The sequence below is a fragment of the Cryptosporidium andersoni genome, assembly GCF_001865355.1.
Source record: "Cryptosporidium andersoni isolate 30847 chromosome Unknown contig_7, whole genome shotgun sequence".
Classification (NCBI taxonomy): Eukaryota; Apicomplexa; class Conoidasida; order Eucoccidiorida; family Cryptosporidiidae; genus Cryptosporidium; species Cryptosporidium andersoni.
This window is the reverse complement of record NW_027122910.1, coordinates 24,417-47,970: the sequence shown is the minus strand read 5'-3', so window position 1 is coordinate 47,970 and position 23,554 is coordinate 24,417. Positions and strand designations below refer to the sequence as shown.

The 23,554-nt window shown below is 28.9% G+C and overlaps 11 protein-coding genes across 11 annotated transcripts; 6 read left to right on the top strand and 5 right to left on the bottom strand.

The window, feature by feature from the left end:
* Positions 1-266: 266 nt before the first annotated feature.
* cand_025540 (uncharacterized protein) lies at positions 267-1,472 on the top strand (the record flags this gene model as incomplete). Its single annotated transcript, XM_067212783.1, has 1 exon — positions 267-1,472. One exon carries the CDS (start codon positions 267-269, stop codon positions 1,470-1,472), a length of 1,206 nt encoding a protein of 401 aa, XP_067066506.1.
* Positions 1,473-1,573: 101 nt separating this feature from the next.
* cand_025530 (uncharacterized protein) lies at positions 1,574-2,290 on the bottom strand (the record flags this gene model as incomplete). Its single annotated transcript, XM_067212782.1, has 1 exon — positions 1,574-2,290. The coding sequence occupies one exon, from the start codon at positions 2,288-2,290 to the stop codon at positions 1,574-1,576; it is 717 nt and encodes a 238-aa protein (XP_067066505.1).
* An 812-nt stretch (positions 2,291-3,102) lies between these two features.
* Positions 3,103-4,437, bottom strand: cand_025520 (uncharacterized protein; the record flags this gene model as incomplete). The annotated part of the gene is made up of 1 exon (XM_067212781.1): positions 3,103-4,437. One exon carries the CDS (start codon positions 4,435-4,437, stop codon positions 3,103-3,105), a length of 1,335 nt encoding a protein of 444 aa, XP_067066504.1.
* Positions 4,438-4,920: 483 nt separating this feature from the next.
* cand_025510 (sodium hydrogen exchanger family protein) lies at positions 4,921-7,761 on the bottom strand (the record flags this gene model as incomplete). Its single annotated transcript, XM_067212780.1, has 1 exon — positions 4,921-7,761. The coding sequence occupies one exon, from the start codon at positions 7,759-7,761 to the stop codon at positions 4,921-4,923; it is 2,841 nt and encodes a 946-aa protein (XP_067066503.1).
* Positions 7,762-7,988: 227 nt separating this feature from the next.
* Positions 7,989-9,863, bottom strand: cand_025500 (AAA family protein; the record flags this gene model as incomplete). The annotated part of the gene is made up of 1 exon (XM_067212779.1): positions 7,989-9,863. One exon carries the CDS (start codon positions 9,861-9,863, stop codon positions 7,989-7,991), a length of 1,875 nt encoding a protein of 624 aa, XP_067066502.1.
* Positions 9,864-10,087: 224 nt separating this feature from the next.
* Positions 10,088-11,272, top strand: cand_025490 (uncharacterized protein; the record flags this gene model as incomplete). Its single annotated transcript, XM_067212778.1, has 1 exon — positions 10,088-11,272. One exon carries the CDS (start codon positions 10,088-10,090, stop codon positions 11,270-11,272), a length of 1,185 nt encoding a protein of 394 aa, XP_067066501.1.
* A 1,189-nt stretch (positions 11,273-12,461) lies between these two features.
* On the top strand, positions 12,462-14,630 carry cand_025480 (uncharacterized protein; the record flags this gene model as incomplete). Its single annotated transcript, XM_067212777.1, has 1 exon — positions 12,462-14,630. One exon carries the CDS (start codon positions 12,462-12,464, stop codon positions 14,628-14,630), a length of 2,169 nt encoding a protein of 722 aa, XP_067066500.1.
* Positions 14,631-14,794: 164 nt separating this feature from the next.
* Positions 14,795-16,900, top strand: cand_025470 (GYF domain-containing protein; the record flags this gene model as incomplete). The annotated part of the gene is made up of 1 exon (XM_067212776.1): positions 14,795-16,900. The coding sequence occupies one exon, from the start codon at positions 14,795-14,797 to the stop codon at positions 16,898-16,900; it is 2,106 nt and encodes a 701-aa protein (XP_067066499.1).
* Positions 16,901-17,103: 203 nt separating this feature from the next.
* On the top strand, positions 17,104-18,036 carry cand_025460 (uncharacterized protein; the record flags this gene model as incomplete). Its single annotated transcript, XM_067212775.1, has 1 exon — positions 17,104-18,036. One exon carries the CDS (start codon positions 17,104-17,106, stop codon positions 18,034-18,036), a length of 933 nt encoding a protein of 310 aa, XP_067066498.1.
* A 453-nt stretch (positions 18,037-18,489) lies between these two features.
* cand_025450 (glutaminyl-tRNA synthetase family protein) lies at positions 18,490-20,409 on the top strand (the record flags this gene model as incomplete). The annotated part of the gene is made up of 1 exon (XM_067212774.1): positions 18,490-20,409. One exon carries the CDS (start codon positions 18,490-18,492, stop codon positions 20,407-20,409), a length of 1,920 nt encoding a protein of 639 aa, XP_067066497.1.
* A 106-nt stretch (positions 20,410-20,515) lies between these two features.
* On the bottom strand, positions 20,516-23,152 carry cand_025440 (HEAT repeat family protein; the record flags this gene model as incomplete). The annotated part of the gene is made up of 1 exon (XM_067212773.1): positions 20,516-23,152. One exon carries the CDS (start codon positions 23,150-23,152, stop codon positions 20,516-20,518), a length of 2,637 nt encoding a protein of 878 aa, XP_067066496.1.
* Between the last annotated feature and the right edge of the window lie 402 nt (positions 23,153-23,554).

The following is a 23,554-nucleotide window of genomic DNA, read 5'->3' as shown; positions in this document are numbered from 1 at the left end:
ATAAATAGGAATATTAATAATAATATATATTGGATTACCTCAACTTAAAAATGAAAATATATAGTAGTTACTAATAACTTATTGCTATCAGCAAATGAAAAAAAGCTGTCTAGTTATTAAAATATGCATTACTATTATATAAAGGTATCGCGCTATAAATAAATGTGAGAAAAGAAACGAATTGAATATTATAAGTTTATTATTCTGATCTTCATACTGGTATAAAGATTGGAAATTATATTCTAAATAATAACACATTAATTTAGATGTTAAATGTGAGGAGGTTAGATTGTATTGGTACATTAGACCACATTATTTGGAATATATGTACACATCCGAATTTACCAATAATAGCATCTTGTGGAGAATCCCACAACATAAGTTTGTGGTTTTCAAAAAGTTTAAATAAACACTTATGGTATCCAAAAGATGATAGCTTTAGTAAATATAATTCAAAGAATTCCGATTGGATATTAGCATATCAGTTTGGTGATATAAACCATAAGAAAACAATTAGACGAGTATGCTGGTCTCCATGTGGAAATATGATTATAGCTGGAAGTTTTGATGGAACTGCTTCTATTTGGGAATTTGTACCTTCTACTAAGGTATGGAATTGCATATCTATTCTGCAGGGTCCAGAAAATGAGATAAAAGGCATAGACTGGAACAAATATAATAATTTCATTGCATTATGTAGTAGAGATAGATCTATCTGGATTTTTTCACTAGTAATTGAATCTAGAAGAGCACATAGTAGTCAGATTGAATCAGAATGTCATAGCGTATTAATAGGACATACACAAGATATTAAGACAGTAAAATGGCATCCAACTAACTCCCTTGTATTGTTTTCTTGCTCATATGATAACACAATTATAATTTGGGGACCAGAAGTCCCAATATCAAATTTTGAAAATCAGAATATAGAGTGGATTAAATGGTATGTATTAGAAGGACACTCATCAACTGTTTGGGATATTACTTTTGATTTAACAGGAAATTATTGCATAACATGCTCTGATGATTCTTCCTTGATATTGTGGAAAGCTAAAAAGTCTCATAATATCAACTTTACAAATCCTGGTAAGAATATTATAAAATCAGCTACTATGAATACATCATTTCGTATTCTGACAGAAAATAGCACACAAGTCGTAAATAATTATTTACAAAAAAGTAGTTACAGTGGATTTCTTTTTCATGGAGATAATGAATATAGTCCACCTATTTATTCAGTTGATTGGTGTCAATATTTAAATTGTATTGTTGCTGGATCTGGTGACAATGGTCTTCATTTATTTAGTTTATCAAAAGATAAGTTAAAACATTTAAAAAGTATTGAAGATGCTCACAAGAATGATATAAACAGTGTTTCTTGGTTACATGATAATAATGGGAAGTTTGTCTCTGCTGGTGATGATGGGAATATAATCTTATGGGAGGTTACCTTTATAGAAATTGAAGAATAGCATTAATTATTTCAGAGACATAAACAAATTATATAAAAATTCTATCATAAATCTAGCTTTTATTATTATTATTTTACAAATATGTTTGCAAATATTGTATATTACCTTCTTTTTTTTATAGATTTCTGTTTCCACGACTTACTACCAACTACCGTGCAATTTAAGGATAATTGGCAAATAACATCTGAGTCACCAACAGGCAATGAAACTTTGTTTCCATAATACCATCCTACACTACCAGTACTAAATTGTCTGGGTGCTGCAGCAAGTTTAGTTTTTGAGTTATTTATAGTCAAACTAAGAACTTGGGCCTTCTCTAAAAACTCATCTATTGACATAATAGAAGTTTCTTTTGGCTTTGTAGAGTTCTTAGTTATTGATTTTGACCTGTCATTATTTTCTTCATCGTCCTCTAACTCTCTTTCTCTTTTCTGTCTAGTCTCTTTATCACTATCCTCTTCATTCTCAGCATAGTCAGACTGTTCACTTGAAACTTCACCTCCATTGTCTGTAGGATATTCTTGTTTGTACTTATCTAATGCTTTATATTCTATTGATTTCTTAGTTAAAGGTTCATGATCTTCCAAATCCCCTTGTATTTCCAATATAACTCGGTCTATTATCTCATTAATCTCCAATTTTTTAGATATTAAGCTACCCTGTAATAAATTTAATTGATTTTCTATCTCTTCTCTAACTTTTCTAGAAGTCAGTGAATCTAGAGTTTCTGATGTAACTATTGTACGTATTATTTTTTCAACTTCCCCCATATCTAGGTTATTATCTAAGACACTTTCCTCTGTTTTAATCAATTCCATATTACTTATTATTAATATCTATATAATATACTTTTATTCTTTTGCTTGTTAGTATATATCTAAAAACCTAATTTCAGAGGACCTTAAATCAATTGGAGTCCTAATAGGCGGGTTATTATCGGCTTTTCACATGTACTATTTCATTAATACTACTGCGAACTCTTAAAAAAATAATATATATAGTTAGATTACAAATTAGATGAAATAACTAATAAAATATTTGATAATAATTTATATCTTATTAAACTTTTATAATTTTTTCTATATATAAGAGGGAAGGATCCAAACGTATATTTTTTAAAAAGATGACAAGTCCTCCTTTTCTAAAAATGATACTTTGCTAAAATTATATATATATATATATATACAGTATTTAACTTAAAAAAAGTCATAATTATGAATGAGAATAGAATAAATCGTCTGGAGAAAGTAGTTAAAGAACAGAGTGATGCCATCAAAGATATTGCATCCTATGTTTTAGATATACTGCACGAAAATGACCAACTATGGAAATATATAGTCGAAAATCAAAAATTAAATATAGAATCAAATAATTTATATTCTAAGGATTCTCATTTAAGTAGTAAAGGTAGGGTAAGGTGCTCAGAGCAAAGTCAAGGAAAAGTGAAATTCAGATCTTCTACTCCACCTCCATTAATTGAACCTTTACAAAGTAGAAATGAATATTATAGTGATAAAAATAGCAGTGGATACACTGAAAATCCCTATTTGAAGCTGCAATCTGAGTGTGAGAGTAGAAGAATTGCAGTAGAGAGATTGGCTCAGACAAAAATGAAGATACAATCAAGATATCACTGATTACAAGAGTATGAAGGTAAGAAATATGGGCTTATAGGCTGATGATTATATCCAAAATAGGTCGGAATGTATTTAAATAAAGGCTGATTGTATTTTATATATGTATTTGGATAGTTTCTTTGTTGCTGTTGAATAGTTACAGGTTTGGGGATTTGAGTTCTTGAGAAAATATAAGGGAAGTGCTGGAACTGATAATAATGTTGACTTGGATATTGAACATGTTTGGTATTTTGAGAATATTGTAACTTTTGAGTATTTTGCTGAGTATTATTTATAGAATTTTTATTAAGAGCCATATATGGAATTTGAACATAACCTACAATCACTTGGTAGGGCTCATGATAATGGACTCTAGTAACTGGAATTTGGACGTTTGTATTATCTTTTAAATTAAATTCCAGTATATCTTTTCTTTTGATATTATCGCGACAAAACCTAGCAGTCAAGGGAGCCTTATGAGGTTCTACACTTCGCCTTTTAATACTTCTATGAGTAATTGATCCCCTCATATTACTACTCCTAAGATAATAAAATTCATCTTCAGCTCTCTCTAAATCTGGACTTCCATCTTTAAATGTATTTTCTTCTTCATCATACAAATAATGTTGCTGAGATAAATTTGAGCCGAGACAACCCGAAAACAGGGATCCAGTACCTGTTAAGCATTCAGAAAAATCCTCAAGTCTTATATTTGCTATTTTAAGTGTTTCTGAATCTTCTTTAGTTTGTATATGCTGATCAATAGTTGGTTTAGAACTACTTTTCAAATGTGAAACTTCTAAATCTGGACATATTTCAATAATAAATTCTTTAGATACTACAATGTTAGAACTCTTATTATGAATTTTAACGGGTTCACTCGATATTTTATTGTATTCTGTATCATTTGATTCATCATCTTTGTCAACATCAAAGCTTGATATTGATGAGCATCCATTAATGTCATCCCCACAAAGTTCTGTAGTTTCTAACATTGCTATATTAGCTTCATCAGTCCCTTGGTAGTTTTCATGTTGAAAATTACAGTTGTCGCTTATATTGGATAGATTACAATTTGTCATTTTTTCAAGTGTCATTGATATCCATTCTAAATCAATTGTTCTACCACAAGATGAACTTAAACTTCTCGGAGAGGGTAACGGCTCGCATAGTGAATCTAATAAATCATCTTTAGATATCAAGGATGCACTGTCTGTAAATATATGTTTCAGATCTGGATCCACACACATGTTTTCAATATTCTCTATGCGCTTCATTGCGTTATTGATGTTATCTTCTAATCTCTTCAAATTCTCACTTTGTCTTCTTAATACTTCATAAATATCCATGATAATCCTCTTCTATGTTAGTCACTAATTATGTAACTTAGCTCCATATAAATACTGTTGTAATTAAGGATAAACTAAAGTTAGGGATAACCGCTCCTGAAACCACGTTACACTCGATTTTAAGTAACATATGAAGTATCATTGTTTTTAGATCTAATCATTAATATAATATTTTAATTTTATGATACTTATTTCTTATATATCTATTATTTTAAATTGGATATTTATTATGATCAGTTTACTATTTGTTTTTATAAAATCAATATGCCAACACTATAAATATTAGAGTAACGAAATTCTTATGAAGTTTCAAAAATAGAATCTTTATAGCATGTTGTCTATTTAAATATATTTTACTATAAATATAAATGAAAAATAAGATACCAATGAATTTTAAGGAACACATTATAAGTGAAAAATAAAATATATTAGTGAAATATATCTAATCACTAATCAATATATTTAAGATATAAAATATTGTATTCATCTCTTTATCATGGAATTATTTAGATGAGTGACATGAGCCAATGTAAATTCATCAATATTTTCTAAACTAATATTTGTGGAATCTATATCAAAATCACTTGATTGTATACAGTGATCATTGTCAATTTGTTTACTTTTATTTATATTATTCAAAACTATATTATCACCAAATATCCTAGGATTTTCATATTCATCATCACTAGGTAATACAATACAATTATTACTTTTAAATAAATTCCAACCCTTAACTAAACTTGCCATTTTATTGCTAATCTTTCTTTTATAAAAATAAGTGTCTTGCTCAAAATGATAAAATGAAGAAAATTTACTACTTGAAAGTTTATTTGCAATATTTTTTATCTCAATACTGTGTGTATCTATTGATTGTATATCACACAGTTGAATGTTAGTTTGTCTCTGATTTGTTAAGTATGATAGTAATCTTAAAATAATTGGAGTTGTTATTAAAGATACAACTGTTATCCCTACTAATAACAAATATACTTTTCTTGAAATAATCCCTAGAGACATCCCTTTTGAAGCTAATACAAAACCAAATTCACCCAAATTTGCTAGTAAAACAGCAGTTTGGCCAGCTATTCTTGAGTCATGTCCAAATATAAGAAATAATATGAAATTAACACTAAATTTAATTAATGATATGAAGATACAAACAGTTCCAATAGTCAAACAATTATCCCAAATAAAAGTAGCATCTATAACAAGTCCAATACTTGTAAAAAATAACATTGAAAATAGCCATTTTAAGGATTCAACTGATTGAATAAAATCATGCTTAAAGTGAGAATCATCATCACCTAATATACTTGATAATATTATTCCAGCTACAAATGATCCCATTTCCATTGATAATCCAAGATATTCTGTTAATGAAGATATACTTAATACAATACTTATAATTCCAATGAGAATTATTTCTTTGTTCTTTGTCTTGAGTAAAAAGAATAAAATAAATGGAAAAACTATTACCTTTACTATATATGAGATTAATCCAAATAAAAATAAAACTAGAAATGGTTTTAAAATTTTCCATGTTAACTTACTAAAATATGTTATTATTAAGATAATCCTATATTTAAATATACTCTTTGAATTATTTAGATTATTTTCAAAATATTCTTTATTTGTGTTATTAACTGTAGAAATTTGCAATGCAGGTATTAATGCTAATATTAAACCTAGTAATAGATCTTGTAATATTAATACACCTATAGTTAGCATACTTTCTTTTGTATCTAATTGTAATTCTCCAATAACAACTGCAGTCGAACTCATTGAAATAAATGTACCAATAAAAATTCCTTCTCTAATTGGTGTACCAATCCAAATAGAATATGTACTACATAATAAAATAAATAATAATAATGATGATATTGCACAATAAACAATCACTTTACCAATAGATGAAACTCTTTTAAATGAAAATTCTAATCCTAACATAAAAAGAATTAAACATACACCAATTTGAGCAATAGAAATCATTTGTATTGGTTGAGAAATATAACCAAATCCATAAGGACCAACTATATATCCACCAATTATATAACCCAATAATAATGGTAAACCAATAAAACGACAAATAGTACCAAATATAAATGATGAATATAATAATATTACAATTTCTAAAAATAGACCATAATCACTCTGTAATAATGATGCATTAATTGGATTACTCAGAGTGTATGAATTTCCAGAATTATCAGTATAACGATGAATATTATTACTTTCAGATAAAGAATTGTGATATTTTATACTACTTTCTAATATAAAATCAACTGAATTCTGTTTAACATTACCATTATTTTTTAAAATATTTATTTTATCTGAACTAGTTAATAATTTTTCTGATGGTTGATCTCTCTCTTTTACAACATGAGCTACATTCCCAAATAAAGATGATTCTTCTTCAAAAACTAAATTTTCAGTACATAAATGATATTGAATTCCATTAAATGAGATAGACAAAGAAACTGTCTCAGAAACAGTCCAAGAAGGACTCTCACATACTATTGATGGTAATGGTGATGTAGATAATTTTATATCTATATTTGGTTTAAATAAATTAATTTTAGTAGTAGAATTATCAGATTCTCTTATTTTTTTTTTATTCTCATCATCAACCTTTTCATTTTTTAAAGTAGTATTATTGAGATTATTCATTTGTTTATTAACTATTGTATTCGGGTCTGTTCTCATTGAATAAGATGCATCTACAATCTTTGATCTCTCTTTACTTTGAAAAAGGCACTTTAAATCATCGGTAGCAAATAATCCATGACCAAATATAATTATTTCTGTACCACCAGACATTCCAATATGATCTGGATATATCTTTGTTATTACAGGTATAGGATAAACTCGGAAAATTAATGCGCTATTACTTTGTAAAACTACATTTGGATGTGAATGTACACTTACTAAGACTGTCTTACCAATATCACCCTTAGATATATTAATAGGTGTCTTAACTTCTAATAATGTATCAGAAATAGGTTCAATTTCAACTACTTCATAAGGCCCTTCAGTTACATCAAAGTGAATATACAATTTTGGAACTAGTGAGAAACCAACACCATTTATTGATAATTTTGTTACACCATTTACAGGGCCATTTTGTGGGCTTAAACTAGTTGCCTGAACAAATGAATTAGATGATTCAATCGGTGCTAGTGTTGAACTTGATTCAAACTTTAAAGTAGATAAATCAAATGTAGATTTAGGTTTTACAAGTACTGGGGGTTCCAAACAAATACTCTCATTAAACCATAAAATAGTCAAATATAGTATTAAAGTACATGTTTCAAATTTTATCACCATGTATTAAAGGATTGAAATTTAAAAAATAAATTAAGGGGAAAATTGCCATTAACTTCTAACCGCTTCAAAATATTTTCTTAAGAAAAGTGGAATACAATTTATTGTTGAAATATCTCTATATCATTATCTATTAATAGATTATTACTCAAATAATTTAGGAATAAAACTCTACCAATACTTAATATTCACTATTATAAATCAAAAATAAAATTAGTTCCTACATAATATTAAATTGGAACTTTCGATATGTTTGTCTTTTTTTTCTTTAAACAATCTATATAAATGTCATATAAAGGTAATTCAATTTCTTGTGCTTTTTTTTCCTGATCTCCTTTTTTTAGTATATTCGCTGCCCATTCTCTTTCAGCCTCTAAACAGACATGTCTTATTGCTCTTCCAGAAAGTTTATTAGATAGTTTTGATAATTCTGAAAGTTGTTCATCATTTAAATGCTTAGCATATTGTTGAAATATAGCTTTACGTTCCTTTTCATCTGGAAGATGAAAATAAATTGTAGAATCAATTCTATTTATAAATGCTTGATCTATGTCATTTCGACGATTTGTAGCACATATTAAGAGAATTTTATCTTTTGTTGTATCAAAACCATCTAACTTTCTTAGAAGAACCGAAAGTATCCTTTTAGATCCTTCATGCATATTAAATGTGTTATCACGTGAAGATGCTAATGTATCTATTTCATCTATAAATATAATGCAACCATTATCAAATTGTTTTGCCAAATTAAATACTTGAGCTAATTTTTGTTCGCTTTCTCCATACCATTTAGATATAATATTCTCTAATGAAACATACAATAATGGAATTTTAGCGACTTTACTTATAATTCTAGCTGATGTAGTCTTACCAGTACCAGGTGGACCTTCAAATAAAATTAATTTAGGTCTATTTGAAGAATTATCTTGTTTTCTTGTTCCATTAACTATTTTGTTTAATATTTCAGGATATTTTATATGTAATAATATATGTTTTTCTATTTGTGTTTTGACATGCTCATAACCAGCAAGATTATCCCATTGATTTGAATCTTCAAGATCAATCTCTTTTTTTTTTTCATTAATCATTTCAGATTTATAATCTTGGTCAATATATACTTGAACCCCTAATTCTTCTAGTGTAGATATTGCTTCCATTTCATTCATTTTTAAACTCTCGGACTTATTTTGATTAAATTTATCATTTAATTGGTTAGATATAGAATAATTAATATTTTTCATAGGAAATCTTGTCGTATTTGACTCCAAATTAAATATTTGATGTATATCATTAGATCCATATGTATTTATATGAAATCCTGATTCCATAAATGGATCAAAGTTAAAAAAGTTATCAATTCTATCAAAAATAGTACTCATAATATAATGAGCATCCCATTGGTTTAAATTATTTTGTATTATTTTATTTTCACTATTTTGGCTTAATAATAAACCAGTCTTTAAAGCTTCAATATCTTTTATTGTTAATTGTTTTGATGGACGAATAAATTCTAACTCAGTTAATTCATTTTCATCTTTTGGTATGAAAACATTTAAATATCCTTTACTATTTAATATGTCATCAAATTCAATATTAATCTTTTTACCATCTATATTTTCAAAACTTTTCCATTTACTAATATTTATTGTAGTTGAAGATTGAGATGGTAATACTTTTTCATTTATAACTTTAAGTATACCATTCAATAAAAAATTTACATTATATATTTTAGGGATCTTAATTTTAATAATAAAACTTCCATTTTTTTCATATATAATGGGATTATTTTGATTATTAATACCCAAACTTTTTAATATATCAACTAAGTATTGTTTTGCAGTATCAATTGATACAGCTGATGGGTTGCAGTAAGTATATAATTTATTAAGTGTAGGAACTTTTGTAATATGGGATGTTAATTTCCGATTAGCAAATTTTGAGTTGGAATTATTAGTATCACAAAACCACTTATTAATATTTTCGTTATTATCTTTTAAAATTGAATTTCTTAAGCTATTTTCAATAAATAGATTTTGTCTTAACTTTAAAAATCCGTAGCTTGTTGTTATTAAAGCTAATACGTAATCTTTAGTCAATGAATACATATCTATCTTCTTATTTCTTTGGAAAAAAAAAAATTAAAGATGTTCATTATATTTCTTCGAGTTTACCGCTATACTGTCATTATTTGACAAATTTAACTGGACATTTAGCTCTTGGGGAGCTTAGTGTAATAAGTAAAATCAGATAGAATTAATAAAGAAAATTTTACTTTTAGGAGTTTATATTATTAGAGTATAGTCATTTGATTGTATATATTTTGGATCTAATGAGCGATTGCTCAAGCATTAATTGCTATATAGACCAATATTATGATTTATTATTAGAACAGATGCATCTTAAAATTGGTAATAATACATTCCCTTTTAAAATTTACAATTCTTCAAATAAGGGGAAACATATTCATTCTACCATGATATTAAATGAAAATACAGAGATATTGCAGGAGGTACCGTTTATTTGTTGGCCAATAAAATCTTCTTTTGGATCTATTAAGGATATTTCATTTTGTGAAAACTGTATGAAAATTCGTAATTCTGAGAATTCAGATACATTTTTGAGTTATTCGGATCTAAATATCGAGAAAGGACTTTGTAGTTCTTATTGTTATAATAAGTGTGTAGGTATTTCTAGAGATGATAACAATAAACCAGAACTTTTTAATGGATGGGGATTTTATATACAGGGGAAAACTGGTCTAAATATGCTACGTGATTATCAAACAAGAATTGATCCAAATTATAATCTTCCAATAACTATTGAGGCTATTAGTCGTTGTATAGCACAATTAGCAGCTGACATACACTTTTTTTGGAACAAATTAGGAAAGATTCGCGATAATATAAATAATGCCTTTAATTTAGGATGTAAATCTGTTGAGAATTTGATTGCACCACCAGTAACTTTTTTTCCAGAAATAAATTTGGAATTGGTAACTGAATATATTAATACAGTCATGTTTAATAGAATGAAAGAGGTTTTCCCTAATGAAGTAATACATGCCTTATTAGGTCGATCAACTGTCGAACAAATTCTTGGTCAATTAGTTTTGAATTCCCAAGGTTTAAATATTTGGGGTCGGAGTTTGAATATAGCCATATATAATTCACAAATAAGTAACAATATACAATGTAATGATGAAATTGGTATTATCAAAGCAGCTTGTATTTGTACAATTCAATCTTGTTTTAATCATAGTTGTGAACCAAATTGTTATGTGCATGCTATAGATGATGCAACTGTAGTAGTAACTACTAATAAGGAAATCTTACTAGGTGAAGAGTTAACTATATCATATATTGATAATACATTAGATTATGAATCTAGAAAATCATTATTAAAGAATTATCACTTTGAATGTACTTGCAATTTATGTAGGAGACAACGAAGATCAAGACCTAATAAGGTTGAATTTTCGGATCCAAAGAAAACCAAATATATCATGATAGAATGACTTTAGACTTTAATATTGTAGAGCCTAGATATTATGTATTTAAATTTCTTTAATTTGAATCAAATATTTAATGTTTATATTTAATAATAATATTCAGTTTAAAAAAAAGACTAATACTCATTCTGATTTTAATAGATGAAATTTGGACACTTTATATTCAATTTTAATGAAAATATTAATAAAGACATGTCAACTTGAGAAAAGTAATTTGTTTGCGAAATATACTTCTAATAACGTTAATTAAATAATTTAAAGCTGATAATATATTATTACTTTTGATTTATAAGTTTTTATTCTTTTTTTACTACATTTAATTTTTTAATCTTTGAATTCCAAATTTTCAATTAATTTTTTCTTAAATCTTTTATGACCTAGTTATTTACCCTACAACTTTAGCAGTGGTAGCCACTTGCAAAGTATAGAACAAATATTTTACATTAGCGTTTTTACTTTCTAATTTTAGCTCTAATGATAAGATTTTTGTATATTTATATATTAAATCTATATTAATTTTAAAATAGTATCTTTTGTAATCTGAAACCTTTTTAAATGTTACTCTTTTCAGTATAAGTAGCTACACCTACAAACTTAATTTACTAGAAAACTTATGAATTATACTTGAGTTAACTATATATAATCACAAGAGTACTAATTTTTTTTATATGAAGATAATTTTGTAGTATTTGGATAGATTAAATTTTGTTTCTATTATTTCATTTTATTAAAATGAATAGTTCAATAAATTTATTATTTAATCCCAATGAAGTATTTCAAAATATATTAGATTAGATACACGACTTCTAAACAAAATTGAATAGTCTTATCATTATTAACTAGGTAGTATGTATAAATTTACCTTATATGTTGTCACTTTTTTATTGATAGTGTCTTTATTTCGAAATATAGACTAGTTATCACTTTCTATATATTGTTTTGTCAATTATACAAACTTTCAGAAATTAGATAACTTACTTAATATTTAAAAAGTGCTTATTTATGTTTTACATTATCTCTTATATGAAATTAAATTACGTTATATTAAAGAAGTTGCATGCATGCAATATTACGCTTTAAAATATATAAGCTGGTATATAAAGTAATTATATAGGCAGAAAAAATTATCATATAGAATCTAAAATTTTGTTAAAATTGTAGCTTCTTTTATTTTGAGGGAATCTGATTATCAGATATGCAACAAAATACTGCCCGAAAAAAAAAAAACCCAACCCCTATTGTAAATGCAGAAAAAAATAATAAAATTAGTCAATATTGCTTTATAGATGATAGTGGAAAAGAACAAGGTCCATTTAATTTGACGCAAATAATAGGATGGATTAATCAAGGGTTTTTTGATGGGAAAGGTGATATTCTATTTAGAGATATAATTAGCTCGCCAGCAGACAGAATTTCTCTTCAACAAATGTTACCTAGATTACTTTCTGAGACTGAGTCATATGTTGAAAATAAAGTGTCTGTAAAGAAAATCTCTAATTCTAATATAGTAAAAGAAAAAGTAGTTGAAGTTGATGAGATACTGGTAGCTGATGGCAAGATAAATATTCTAGAACAAGAAAGTGACCAACATAGAGATCTGTGGTTAATTATTAAGCCAACACAGAAAGCTACAGAGATACACAGGCAGCTAGAAACAACTCGTAGTAATCTATCAGTTTTAATAACAGGTTCAACAAAGAATTTGAATATTGATATAAACACATATCAATCAAAGGAATACAATGATGAAGATGTTCAGTTAAAAAAGTCTAGATTATGTCAGTTTGCAGAACAGTTTTATGGAAATGAGTTGTACGATTCAAATCACAATATTGTGGTACCTACATTAAGAATACCCATTCACAGTAGTTTACTTTCAATGTCATCACCAATACTAAAGGAGAGCATGCGTTCAATATTTGAGGAGTATTATAAGCTTCGTGAAAAAGTGACTAGATCAGACTCAACAGAAGAGGAAAAAGAGAAAAGCTTACAGAATCCAACTATAACTTTAGAATCTGATTGTCCTGCTGCAATTCAGGCTGCCATTCGCTACATGTATGGTTATAAAACAGAAATTTTATCACTAAGTAGATTATTGCTAGTGTCAATATGGAAAGAATCAAGAAGATTTGAGTGGAAGAATTTAGAAGAAGAGTTATTAACGCATCTTTTTTCAAATAAACTGGATATATTAGATTTGATTGAAATAGCTGCTGCTGCTGCTGCATTGAGCATACCAAAACTTGTAGATGAGATTGTTCCAATAATAGCGGATTGTGCTAGCTATGTATTACAAGGTCCATATCTAGCTTTAAACATTCAAGCTTATATACGTTTCATCTCGGATGATAATGTAATGTTAGATGAACTACAACTGTTTTGTGCAACACAACAGTATGTTAGGCAAAGAGAGATGAGAATAGGTATGTGGTCTGAACAAGTTAATAGAAAGGAATCGTCAAGTGAGATAGAGATATATAAAGATATAAGATTTGATCAAATGTCACCAGAAGAATTGGAAAAGATTCGAACTTCAGAACTAGATAGTTTACTATTAGATGCATGTCTAAAGAAGTTACTTGGTAATGAAGGAAAAGGTAGGCTTAGGCCTTGGCTCCCAAACAATGAGTATAGTGTTGGATTTAGAAATGGACTATATCCTATTAGCTTGACAAGAAGAAAAACAAGTGAAGCGGATGTAAATGGAGCATATTTAGAAAGATGGGCATGGACAACAGGTGATCCAAGATCAGTTAGCGAGATGACTTTTGCTTTTCAGATTATGAAAACAAAGAGGGGAAGACTTAGAATTGGAGTATGCTGTACAGGACGTCCTATAATAACTGAAATTCAAAGTATCACAATGTCAAAAGTATTTTACTATGATTTCTATATTCACAAATTTGTATCTGCATTCCTTGGGAGTAGTATTTATCAGTGCACATCTAGGATTGTATCATCAAGTGAAATTAAAAGAGGAATTTTTTATATAAACTATTTTACAGAGCCTAAAGATAAAGATAGTATAAATAATGGAGATATACTAAGAGGAGATCTTGGTAAAGGTAGTAAAAAGGCTGAAAATACTCGTGGAGGCATATTTGAAGAGAGTGTAGCTAAGGGTCAGATGTATCATTTGGTAGTTTCTATTGGATATTACACTGTTTTGCTTAGGATTGAAAGTATTGATAGTGGTGAATATATTGAGAATTATTTCAATCACGGTTTTCTGGTTGAACATATGGAAGTTACAAAGAAACCCTATATTCAAACCAAAATATTTGTAGAAACCATAGATACAGGTGACTCATTTTCAATCCCATCTAATTCATCTATTGGGAGGAGATTATGCCAGATTTAGATCTAAAATTTATTATTGATATCTAGGTTAAACCGGCGCTCACACATTCCATCTGAAAAATGGTCAGCAAATAACTACTAGGAGATGCTAAGAAAATCAGAGGTGAAATAGAATTTTTTAAAGTTCATAAATAATTATACTAATATTTAATGGCTCTTAAATAAATGGTAGGTGTGATTAAATTTGATAGATTTCAAAAGAGAATACCCAATGAAGGAGTGAAATTTCACAATAAAGCTATTCAAGGTTTAAAAAAAGAAAAAATCTCTAATCAAAGGGATTTATACTATTATAAAGATGACAGAGAGAAATTAATAGGTCCTTTCACTGCATCTAAATTGATTGAGTGGGTGAATCAGGGATATTTTGATCAAAAAGGTAGCACTCTTATCAAAAGGGAATATGACACAGATTATGTGACATTAAAAAGTATTCTACCTAATTTATTAATGGAGGAACAGGAATCTTTAATAAATAGATTGTGTGATTTAGATCCGTTACATAGTGAAAATACTCAATTTGATGTTTTATCACAACAAATATCTGCAATAGATCCAATTGGCACAATTCCAGCTAATGATATATATTTGCAGGAAGCAACATGTGATTTAGATGTTATTTTGATGCCAAATGAAAAATCTAAGATGGTATTTGAAATGACGATGAATAAAATTAATGTAACAAAACCTATAAAGGCTATTACATTAACTTCAACTTTAGGTGACAGTGAATTGGCAAGAGTGAAGGAGAGAACAGCAGATAATAATCTTGAGACAAATTCTGGAAATATGGATTTAATCCATATAGCTGATAACTTTGTAGATAAACACTCAAAATTTATAGGAAGAGATTGTGGGAATTCTCAAAATATACCCTCTCCTTTAATCTCGTTAAGAATTCCAGTTCATAGCAACTTACTAGGTTTAGCTTCCCCTGTAATGCGAGTAGAGATTAATCAATTAATGGAATTAAGACAAGAATTTAATGAGCAATACACTCTGAATTATAGTGGTGAAGATATACAAACAAAACTGGATAGACTTAAAGCTAGTTTAGTTAGACCAGAATACAAAATAAAGGCAATATATCCTGAAGCTGTAAGGGTACTACTGTTATTTATATATGGGCATACAACCTGTTTAAGAGGGGCAGATCCCTACCTAATGCTAACAGTATTACACGAAGCTAGAAGATTTAAAATTCAGTTATTGGAAGAGGAACTCTTTGAGATGTTAAACTCACCTGCTAATCTAGAAGCTATTGTACAAATGTCTTCTGTAGCAGAGTGCTTAGAAATGGTAAATTTAGTTGAATCAGCAGTTTATATCTTGGCAGACTGTGCTCAATCATTGTTTAAGGGTGCACATTTAGCTTTGAGTTCGAATGTTTTATTACAAGTTATAAAGAGTGAGAGAGTCTTGATGGCTGAGATGGACATCTTCCTTGCAGTCCATATGTATGTATTGCAAAGAGAAAGAAGTGTTGGTCTTTTTTCAGATTCTAAGGACAAGAAATTAAACTATTACAAATATATCCGATTTGAGCAAATGTCTCCTAGTGATTTAAAACAAATAAGAACACCAGATTTAGATTCCCTATTGTTAGATGCAGCCCTAAACAAACTACTAGGAAATGAAGACAACGGTAGATTAGTACCATGGAAATCAAATACAGAGTTTTCTACAAATAAAAGAAGTGGATTATATCCAATAGAATTAATAAGAAAGACGTCTTTTGCAGGAAAGTATAAGTGGGCTTGGACCCTAGGTGATTATAGACTAGTTTCAGATATGATATGGCAAGTTAAATTATGCAAGACATATATGGGAAGAGTAAGACTTGGAGTATGTTGTCGTTCTTGGGATACAAATAATTTGTCACAGGTACCTAAAGTATTTTACTATGACTTCATGGAGAATTGTTTCGGGAGTGCATTTTTAACCAATGATCTTTACAATCTAAGGTCCAGAATATCTTGTGCTAATAATAAAACTAGAGACAAATTTATACTAGAATCTAACACAGAAATACAAATAAGATTAAATATAAACCGTTATAATTTAGTGTTAACTGTAACAGATATTACTAAATCAGAGGATAGAAAAGCCACTATTTCAGCTACTTCCATTGCTAAAAGTAAGTTTTCAGTAAGTCATACATTTGGACATGATTGTATTATAACTCCAATAGGTTTTACAAAACGACCTTTTCTTGAAACAGCAAATTTTGTTGAAATGTTAGATGATGGTGATAAGCTTAGACTCTCATAAGTTTAAAGTACTATGAGAAATTACTAATTATAATTATATTTCATATAGATAATTAATTTTGTACTTTTTGGATTTGCTTTATACTTTTATAGTTTAAGATTTCATGAATTCCCGGTTAGTATGTAAAGTATAAAATATTTTTCAAAAAAACTACAAAATCACTGCTGCGCGTAGATTTGAAAGAGTTTTATTACTGGTGTATCATGAAAAATTCGGATTTAAGAAGTTTTTGGCTCCCAAAAATTATTGATATTATCCAACCTACCAGCTTTATTGAACTTATTGTTTTATCTATTCATTCAGCTTTATTAGACATTGGTTTTTTGAGTGTACAACTACTTGAAGAACAAAATGAGGGGATTGTTAAACAAAGTATGGAAGCATCGGAATCTACCTTATCAAACCTTAAGTTAATTTCACATTGTGACTATCAGTCTTCACTTCCTGACTCAAATTCAGTTAGGATACCACTTACATATTTAAAAGACGATGGAATAAGTCTAGCAATAGTACCTTCTGGATGGAGGCAGCAGGATGCAGAACAATATAACTTTCAATATATTCATCCTGCATGGGATGAAAACTTCAAAAACAATAGAGATGTAGTGAGATTATTAAAAGTGAAATGTTTTAAATCCAGTGAGAATGTTCTGGTAACTGTTGATGATGTATTTAATAAGGACAAATGCTTGACTGCTGGTTTTAAAATTTCACAGAACGAGGGCTATTTTAATTATCATACATGTGACCAATCATTGATACTAAAAACAATTAAAGAAAATATTATTGAGAAGCTACTTTCGGAATCTTCTTTATGCTCTAATTCTGGAAATGAAACATCAAGGTCGAGAAATTATAATGAAGTTAGCTTAAATTCCAGCAACCTTTATTTTCAATCAAGTCCATGCAATTTAGATAGTACGGTTCAACCTATAGATCCTTTGGTTGATGATCGAGGGGTTAAGGGAAATTTGGTTGGACCAAATAGTCAGATATTTAATAACTTCCCTGGAACTAAATTTAAACCCAAGTTTGATCCAGTATCATCTATTCCAGGTCACTCCGGCCAATTAAATAATGATATGTTCTTCCCTCCTGGTCCATCTGATATGAGCCAAGATTTTTTTTTTAAATAGAGACTATTAATCATAATTGACATATGAAGTAGAACTTCCCTATATCAGATATTAATACAAATACTTGGCTCTGGTCATCCCACTTCAATATTGCTATAAGAATAGTTATTTATATTATGTGCAGGAGTTAGAATCACATAAACTTCAACAAAATATTTACGATTATGTACAATTATATAAAATAATCGGTTATTTAAGTGCTAAAAGAGTAGTGAAAAGTGGAATTTTACATTGCATACAAGTGAATACGACACCCTAGCGCCCTTAGTTCAATAGCTTCTGTCATTTAGTGGAGACACTTAAACTTTTTTGCTATATTAATAGTTGTAGAATTTGTTAAAGATTTCTTGTCTCTATTATCTTTATTTGCAAAGTTCGAGGGGATAACATATACATCATTATCATCTAAATTGTTTGATATCAATAGTAAAGATAAAGTCAAACTATTGTGAGATGACAAATACAGAAAGGATCCTATCAGCACTGGATAGACTTAGAGAGGATATAGATATCCCTATATCATCATCTAACTTTATCAAACGAATAATTGAGGAAGATATTAGTAGTGGGAAGCATGATACAATTGTAACAAGGTTTCCACCAGAACCAAATGGCTTTTTGCATTTAGGCCATGCAAAGGCTATATGTCTTAATTATGGGATTGCAGTTCAATATAATGGAAAATTTAATCTACGTATGGATGATACAAATCCATACTCTGAAGAACAAAGATATATTGACTCTATAGAAGTAGATTTAAGTTGGTTAGGAGCTAAATGGGGTACTCACAAGTATTATACATCAGATTATTTTGACCAATTGTATATTTGGGCTAAAAAGCTCATTGAACTTGGAAAAGCATATGTTGACCATCAGACAATTGAGGAAATCAGAAAAAATCGTGGTGATAATGATACTCCACCAAAGGATTCTATATATAGGAACCGTTCTATTGAAGAGAATATGGAACTTTTTGAAGAGATGAAGAATGGTAAATTTGAAGAGGGTGAATGTGTCTTAAGAGCAAAAATCGATATGAACCATGGAAATCCAAATTTACGTGACCCTATATTGTATCGGATTTTGAAGCAATCACATCCTCATACTGGAGATAAGTGGTCCATTTACCCGATGTATGACTTTGCTCATGGTCAAAGTGATTCAATAGAGGGAATTACACATAGTATTTGTACACTAGAATTTGAATTACATCGTCCACTTTATATTTGGTTTCAAGAGGTACTAGATATAAGAAGAACAGAACAAATAGAGTTTGCTCGACTGAATATTACACACACAGTATTGAGTAAAAGGAAACTACTTATATTAGTTAATGATAAGTATGTGAGTGGATGGGATGATCCTAGAATGCCGACTATATCTGCTGTTAGAAGGAAAGGATATCCACCACAGGCATTGTGGGATTTTTGTGATAAAATTGGAGTAGCTAGAAGAGATCAGCTTATACATATTGAGTTACTTGAAGATTGTGTTAAGGATAGATTACACCTTATTTGTCCAAGACGTTTTGCTTGTATTAATCCATTGAAAGTCGTTATAACAAATTGGAATTACAATGATGAACATCTGATTGAAATCGAAGTCCCTAATCACCCAGATCAAAGTGTTGATATGGGAAAACGCTTGATTTACTTCTCAAAATATTTATGGATTGAAAAGAGTGACTTTTGGGCATCTAACTCTGAGCCCCCAAAGGATTTCAAACGCCTTGCAAAAGGTAGGTCAATTCGTCTTAAATATGGATTTGTTGTAACTTGTAATGATGTGATTTATAATGAAGAGACTGGTGAATTACTTGAAATACATTGCACATATTTGGAGAATAGCCATTTAATCCCTTCCAATATAAACAATACTCAAAATAATTTATTTAAACGTTTAGCGGCAATTCACTGGTTGTCTTCTAAAAATACTTGTGAGGTTGAGTTCCGCTTGTATGGGAGATTATTTAGTGTGCAAGATCCAGGAAATCAAGACAAGGATTGGAGAGAGTATATTAATCGAAAAAGCCTAGTAGTGAGAAGAGGTTTTGCTGAGAAGAATATTTTAGAATATGAAATTGAATATACTAAGAATTCAAGATTAGATACCTTTGAGAAGCCAAACCGTTATCAGTTTGAAAGAATAGGATTTTTTACACGTGATGTAATAGGCTCTACAAGCACACTACCTGTATATAATTTGACAATACAACTTGGAGAGTCACCAGATGCCTTAATTAAGACAATAACAGAAACCGGAGAACAATACATGCAAGAGAGTTATCGAAAAACTACATACCATAAAAATAGAGAGAAGATAGCAGCAGAGAGAGCAGCCAAGAAAACAGCAAAGGGGATTCGAGGGAAGTAGATAGTTTAGAATACAATTATGGGAGTTTTATTTACTAGATCACTAGTGAAACAGTTATAAAAAAAGTATAATTGTAGAAGATATCTAATATATAGGATTTTGAGTTTTAAACTTTAAGTCTTATTAGGGCCTCAGAACAATACTTCCTAACATCTAGGTCCATATCATTTAGTTTTGCATTCAGTAAAATATCCACTAGATCTTTAGAATTGTATAATTTGATAATAGATTCTAGTACTTGTATAGACTTTATCCTCACATTTGCAACGGGATCATTGGAGTATTTGTCAATTACAATTGATGTAATGTCATTGTACAATTCAACATCATTTTCATCTAATAAGCAGTTAGTTTGATTATTATTAGAGATATTATAATTGAGTTTGTAAGATAGAATCAAATTAGTTGAAGAAATAAGTGGAATATGCTTGTACAATCTGCTCATTGTTAGTGCTATCTGTTTATCATTTTGATCACTATCAGAATTACTATAATATTCGATTTCATAATCTTGATTCATATCGTTAGTTGGTAGTACTGTAAATATTAATTTTGCAAGTATATGTATAACTGTCTGTAATTCACTTAATGACTTAATTGATATGCCCGTAAGAATAGAGTTTAATGAAAATAATCCAATACAACGTAAAGAGTATACCTTCTCATTTTGTATCATCGGTTGGAGTATGTAAGGCCATAAAGTACTTTTAAACCACTCTTTTCCAAGCCAAAATGTTAATAGAGGTATTGTAAATATAGATGTTAATTGTCTAATAATACTCGTATTGTCTGTAATACCCTTGTATATCATATCAAGCAAATAGTTCGGTGTACCACCATACAAATTAAACAGTAGTTCTTCTTCTGATGATTTCTTCGATTTATCACTAACTAAATTTGACAGTATCTGCATATCCAAACAATCTCCATTCCACAAATCTTCTTTGTATACTTCAACTAATATACGGTAGAATATTAGTGTCAATAATAGTATGCAACAATAGCGAACTCTCCAGAATGAGTCAGACATTATAATGCCAACATAAGGTATCAATATCTTTTCTAATATTACATCTATATTAGATATATATGGTATACCATTACATAATGATAGTATTACACTTTGTCTGACTTGAGTATCATTATCATTAATCAATTCAGATAATACTAGTGAAAATACATTCAATAACATCTTATCTCTGGAATTTATATCACTATTTTCTATATTATTAGTACTCTGGCTAGATAAATAATCAGTGCTAAGTGTCTTCTCTGCTAGGCCGGTGACTTGAATAATATAAGTTAATAATCTTGTAAACATCATTCTCATTGATGGAGTTGGATCATTTATGATCTTGTTATTATTGATTAAGGGTACCAAAATTTCAAATAACAGAAAATCACTAATTAACTTATCTATATTGTTCTTTATAGTATTTTTATCAATATTGATGGCTCTGCCAATTGACTCCATAATGCTCTTCATTGCACTAGTTCGAACCTCCCCCTCCATATCCATAATTAAACTCGTTATAATTGGTAGTAAATAGTTCCTCACTTTTCTAATATCTTTCTCAACATTATTCATGCTATCACTTATATTACTAGTGGTATATTCTTCATCGTCAGTTTTCCTATTGTTTGGACTTATATTTTCCAAATTCCGACTACTATTCATATGATTCTTGTTTAAATTGCTATTGTGTACATGTAATAGTATATTTACTACCTTAATTAATGGTGTAGAAACTACACTTCTAACTCTCCAGTTAGGATCATTACTCAAATTCACAATAAATGGCCATAAATCTTCAATATAACTACTAATTTTACATTCAGAGAAGTGCAAAGTCCCATTATAAATCCAATCAAGGAAGGAGAATATGGACTCCATAGATAAAAGACGAACACATTCTTGTTCGTCACTGCAAAATGACTTAAGCATAGGGAAAAAGATTTTATCAGCCAGTTCCTGCTTCTTTGATATATCTAGTTCATTTAATAATAGAGGGAATACTTTACATACATATTTTCGAAGCATTGGTGCATGGGATGTACTAAAATTTACATATATATCCAATATATGAATAATATCCAAATTACATAGATCACGTTGTTTCAAAATAATTGGTGTAATGTAGCATGCCATTACTTTATAATTCAAAATATCTGAGTCCGAAATTCCTATATAGAAGTTCAACAAATCCCTACTCACTTCAAATATTACAGGATGTGAATAATTGTCATCACTACTTGATAGTTCCGTTCCAAGTATTATTGTAATACTCTCAAGTAGATAAGTGATTGAATTAATAGCTTCCATTCTAACTAAAATGTCATCACTTTCAACTATATCTTGTAGAATTGGAAATATTTCCATTACATCATTTATAGTACTAATCCTCGGTATTTGCTTATTCCTATTATTGTAGTGTATAATTCTCTTGCCTATTTTTGAGCACAGTTTGGCCAAGTGAATTAGTACATCATTACTCTTTTCACATTCAAATAATTCCTTTATTATTGGTAAATACTTTATAGTGATTTCTTTTGTGGAAGCTTGCTCAATCACTTTCTCATACAAGCTTTCTAAACCAAAAATCCTCTCATTGATATCACCACTTTTCATTGACTCAAGTGATGTGCAAATCAGGGACTCGGTGCCAGTTAATGTGCAAAGAACATGTTTCTCTACACTCAAACTATTCAATAATTTAGAATTCATGGAATTATCGTCAGTCATCTTCTGATGTTCCTTACTCAACAATTAAGTTCCAAAAAAACTCGTTTAATATGTACAAAAATACTCCATCAATCTATATTAATATAATTCCCATATTACCCAAAGTCAATTATATAGTAAGATTTGAATCTTCTAAGACTTTATTTCTATTATTATTGCAAAAATTCCCGGGCGGTTTATTCTGAATAATGATTAGTGGGGCTTTTCTGATTTTCAGTAATTACATATTATCCCGCCTATGATATACATTTGGCCCTACCGGTTATTTGAACCGTCTTATAATTTAGCAATGTAATAAAATCCTTTATTTACGATACACCTGAAATTTCATTGTTCAGTGGTTAATTCATACATAAAGTTGTAGGTATTTTCTCGCAGATATATCTCATTAGTTTTTTTTTA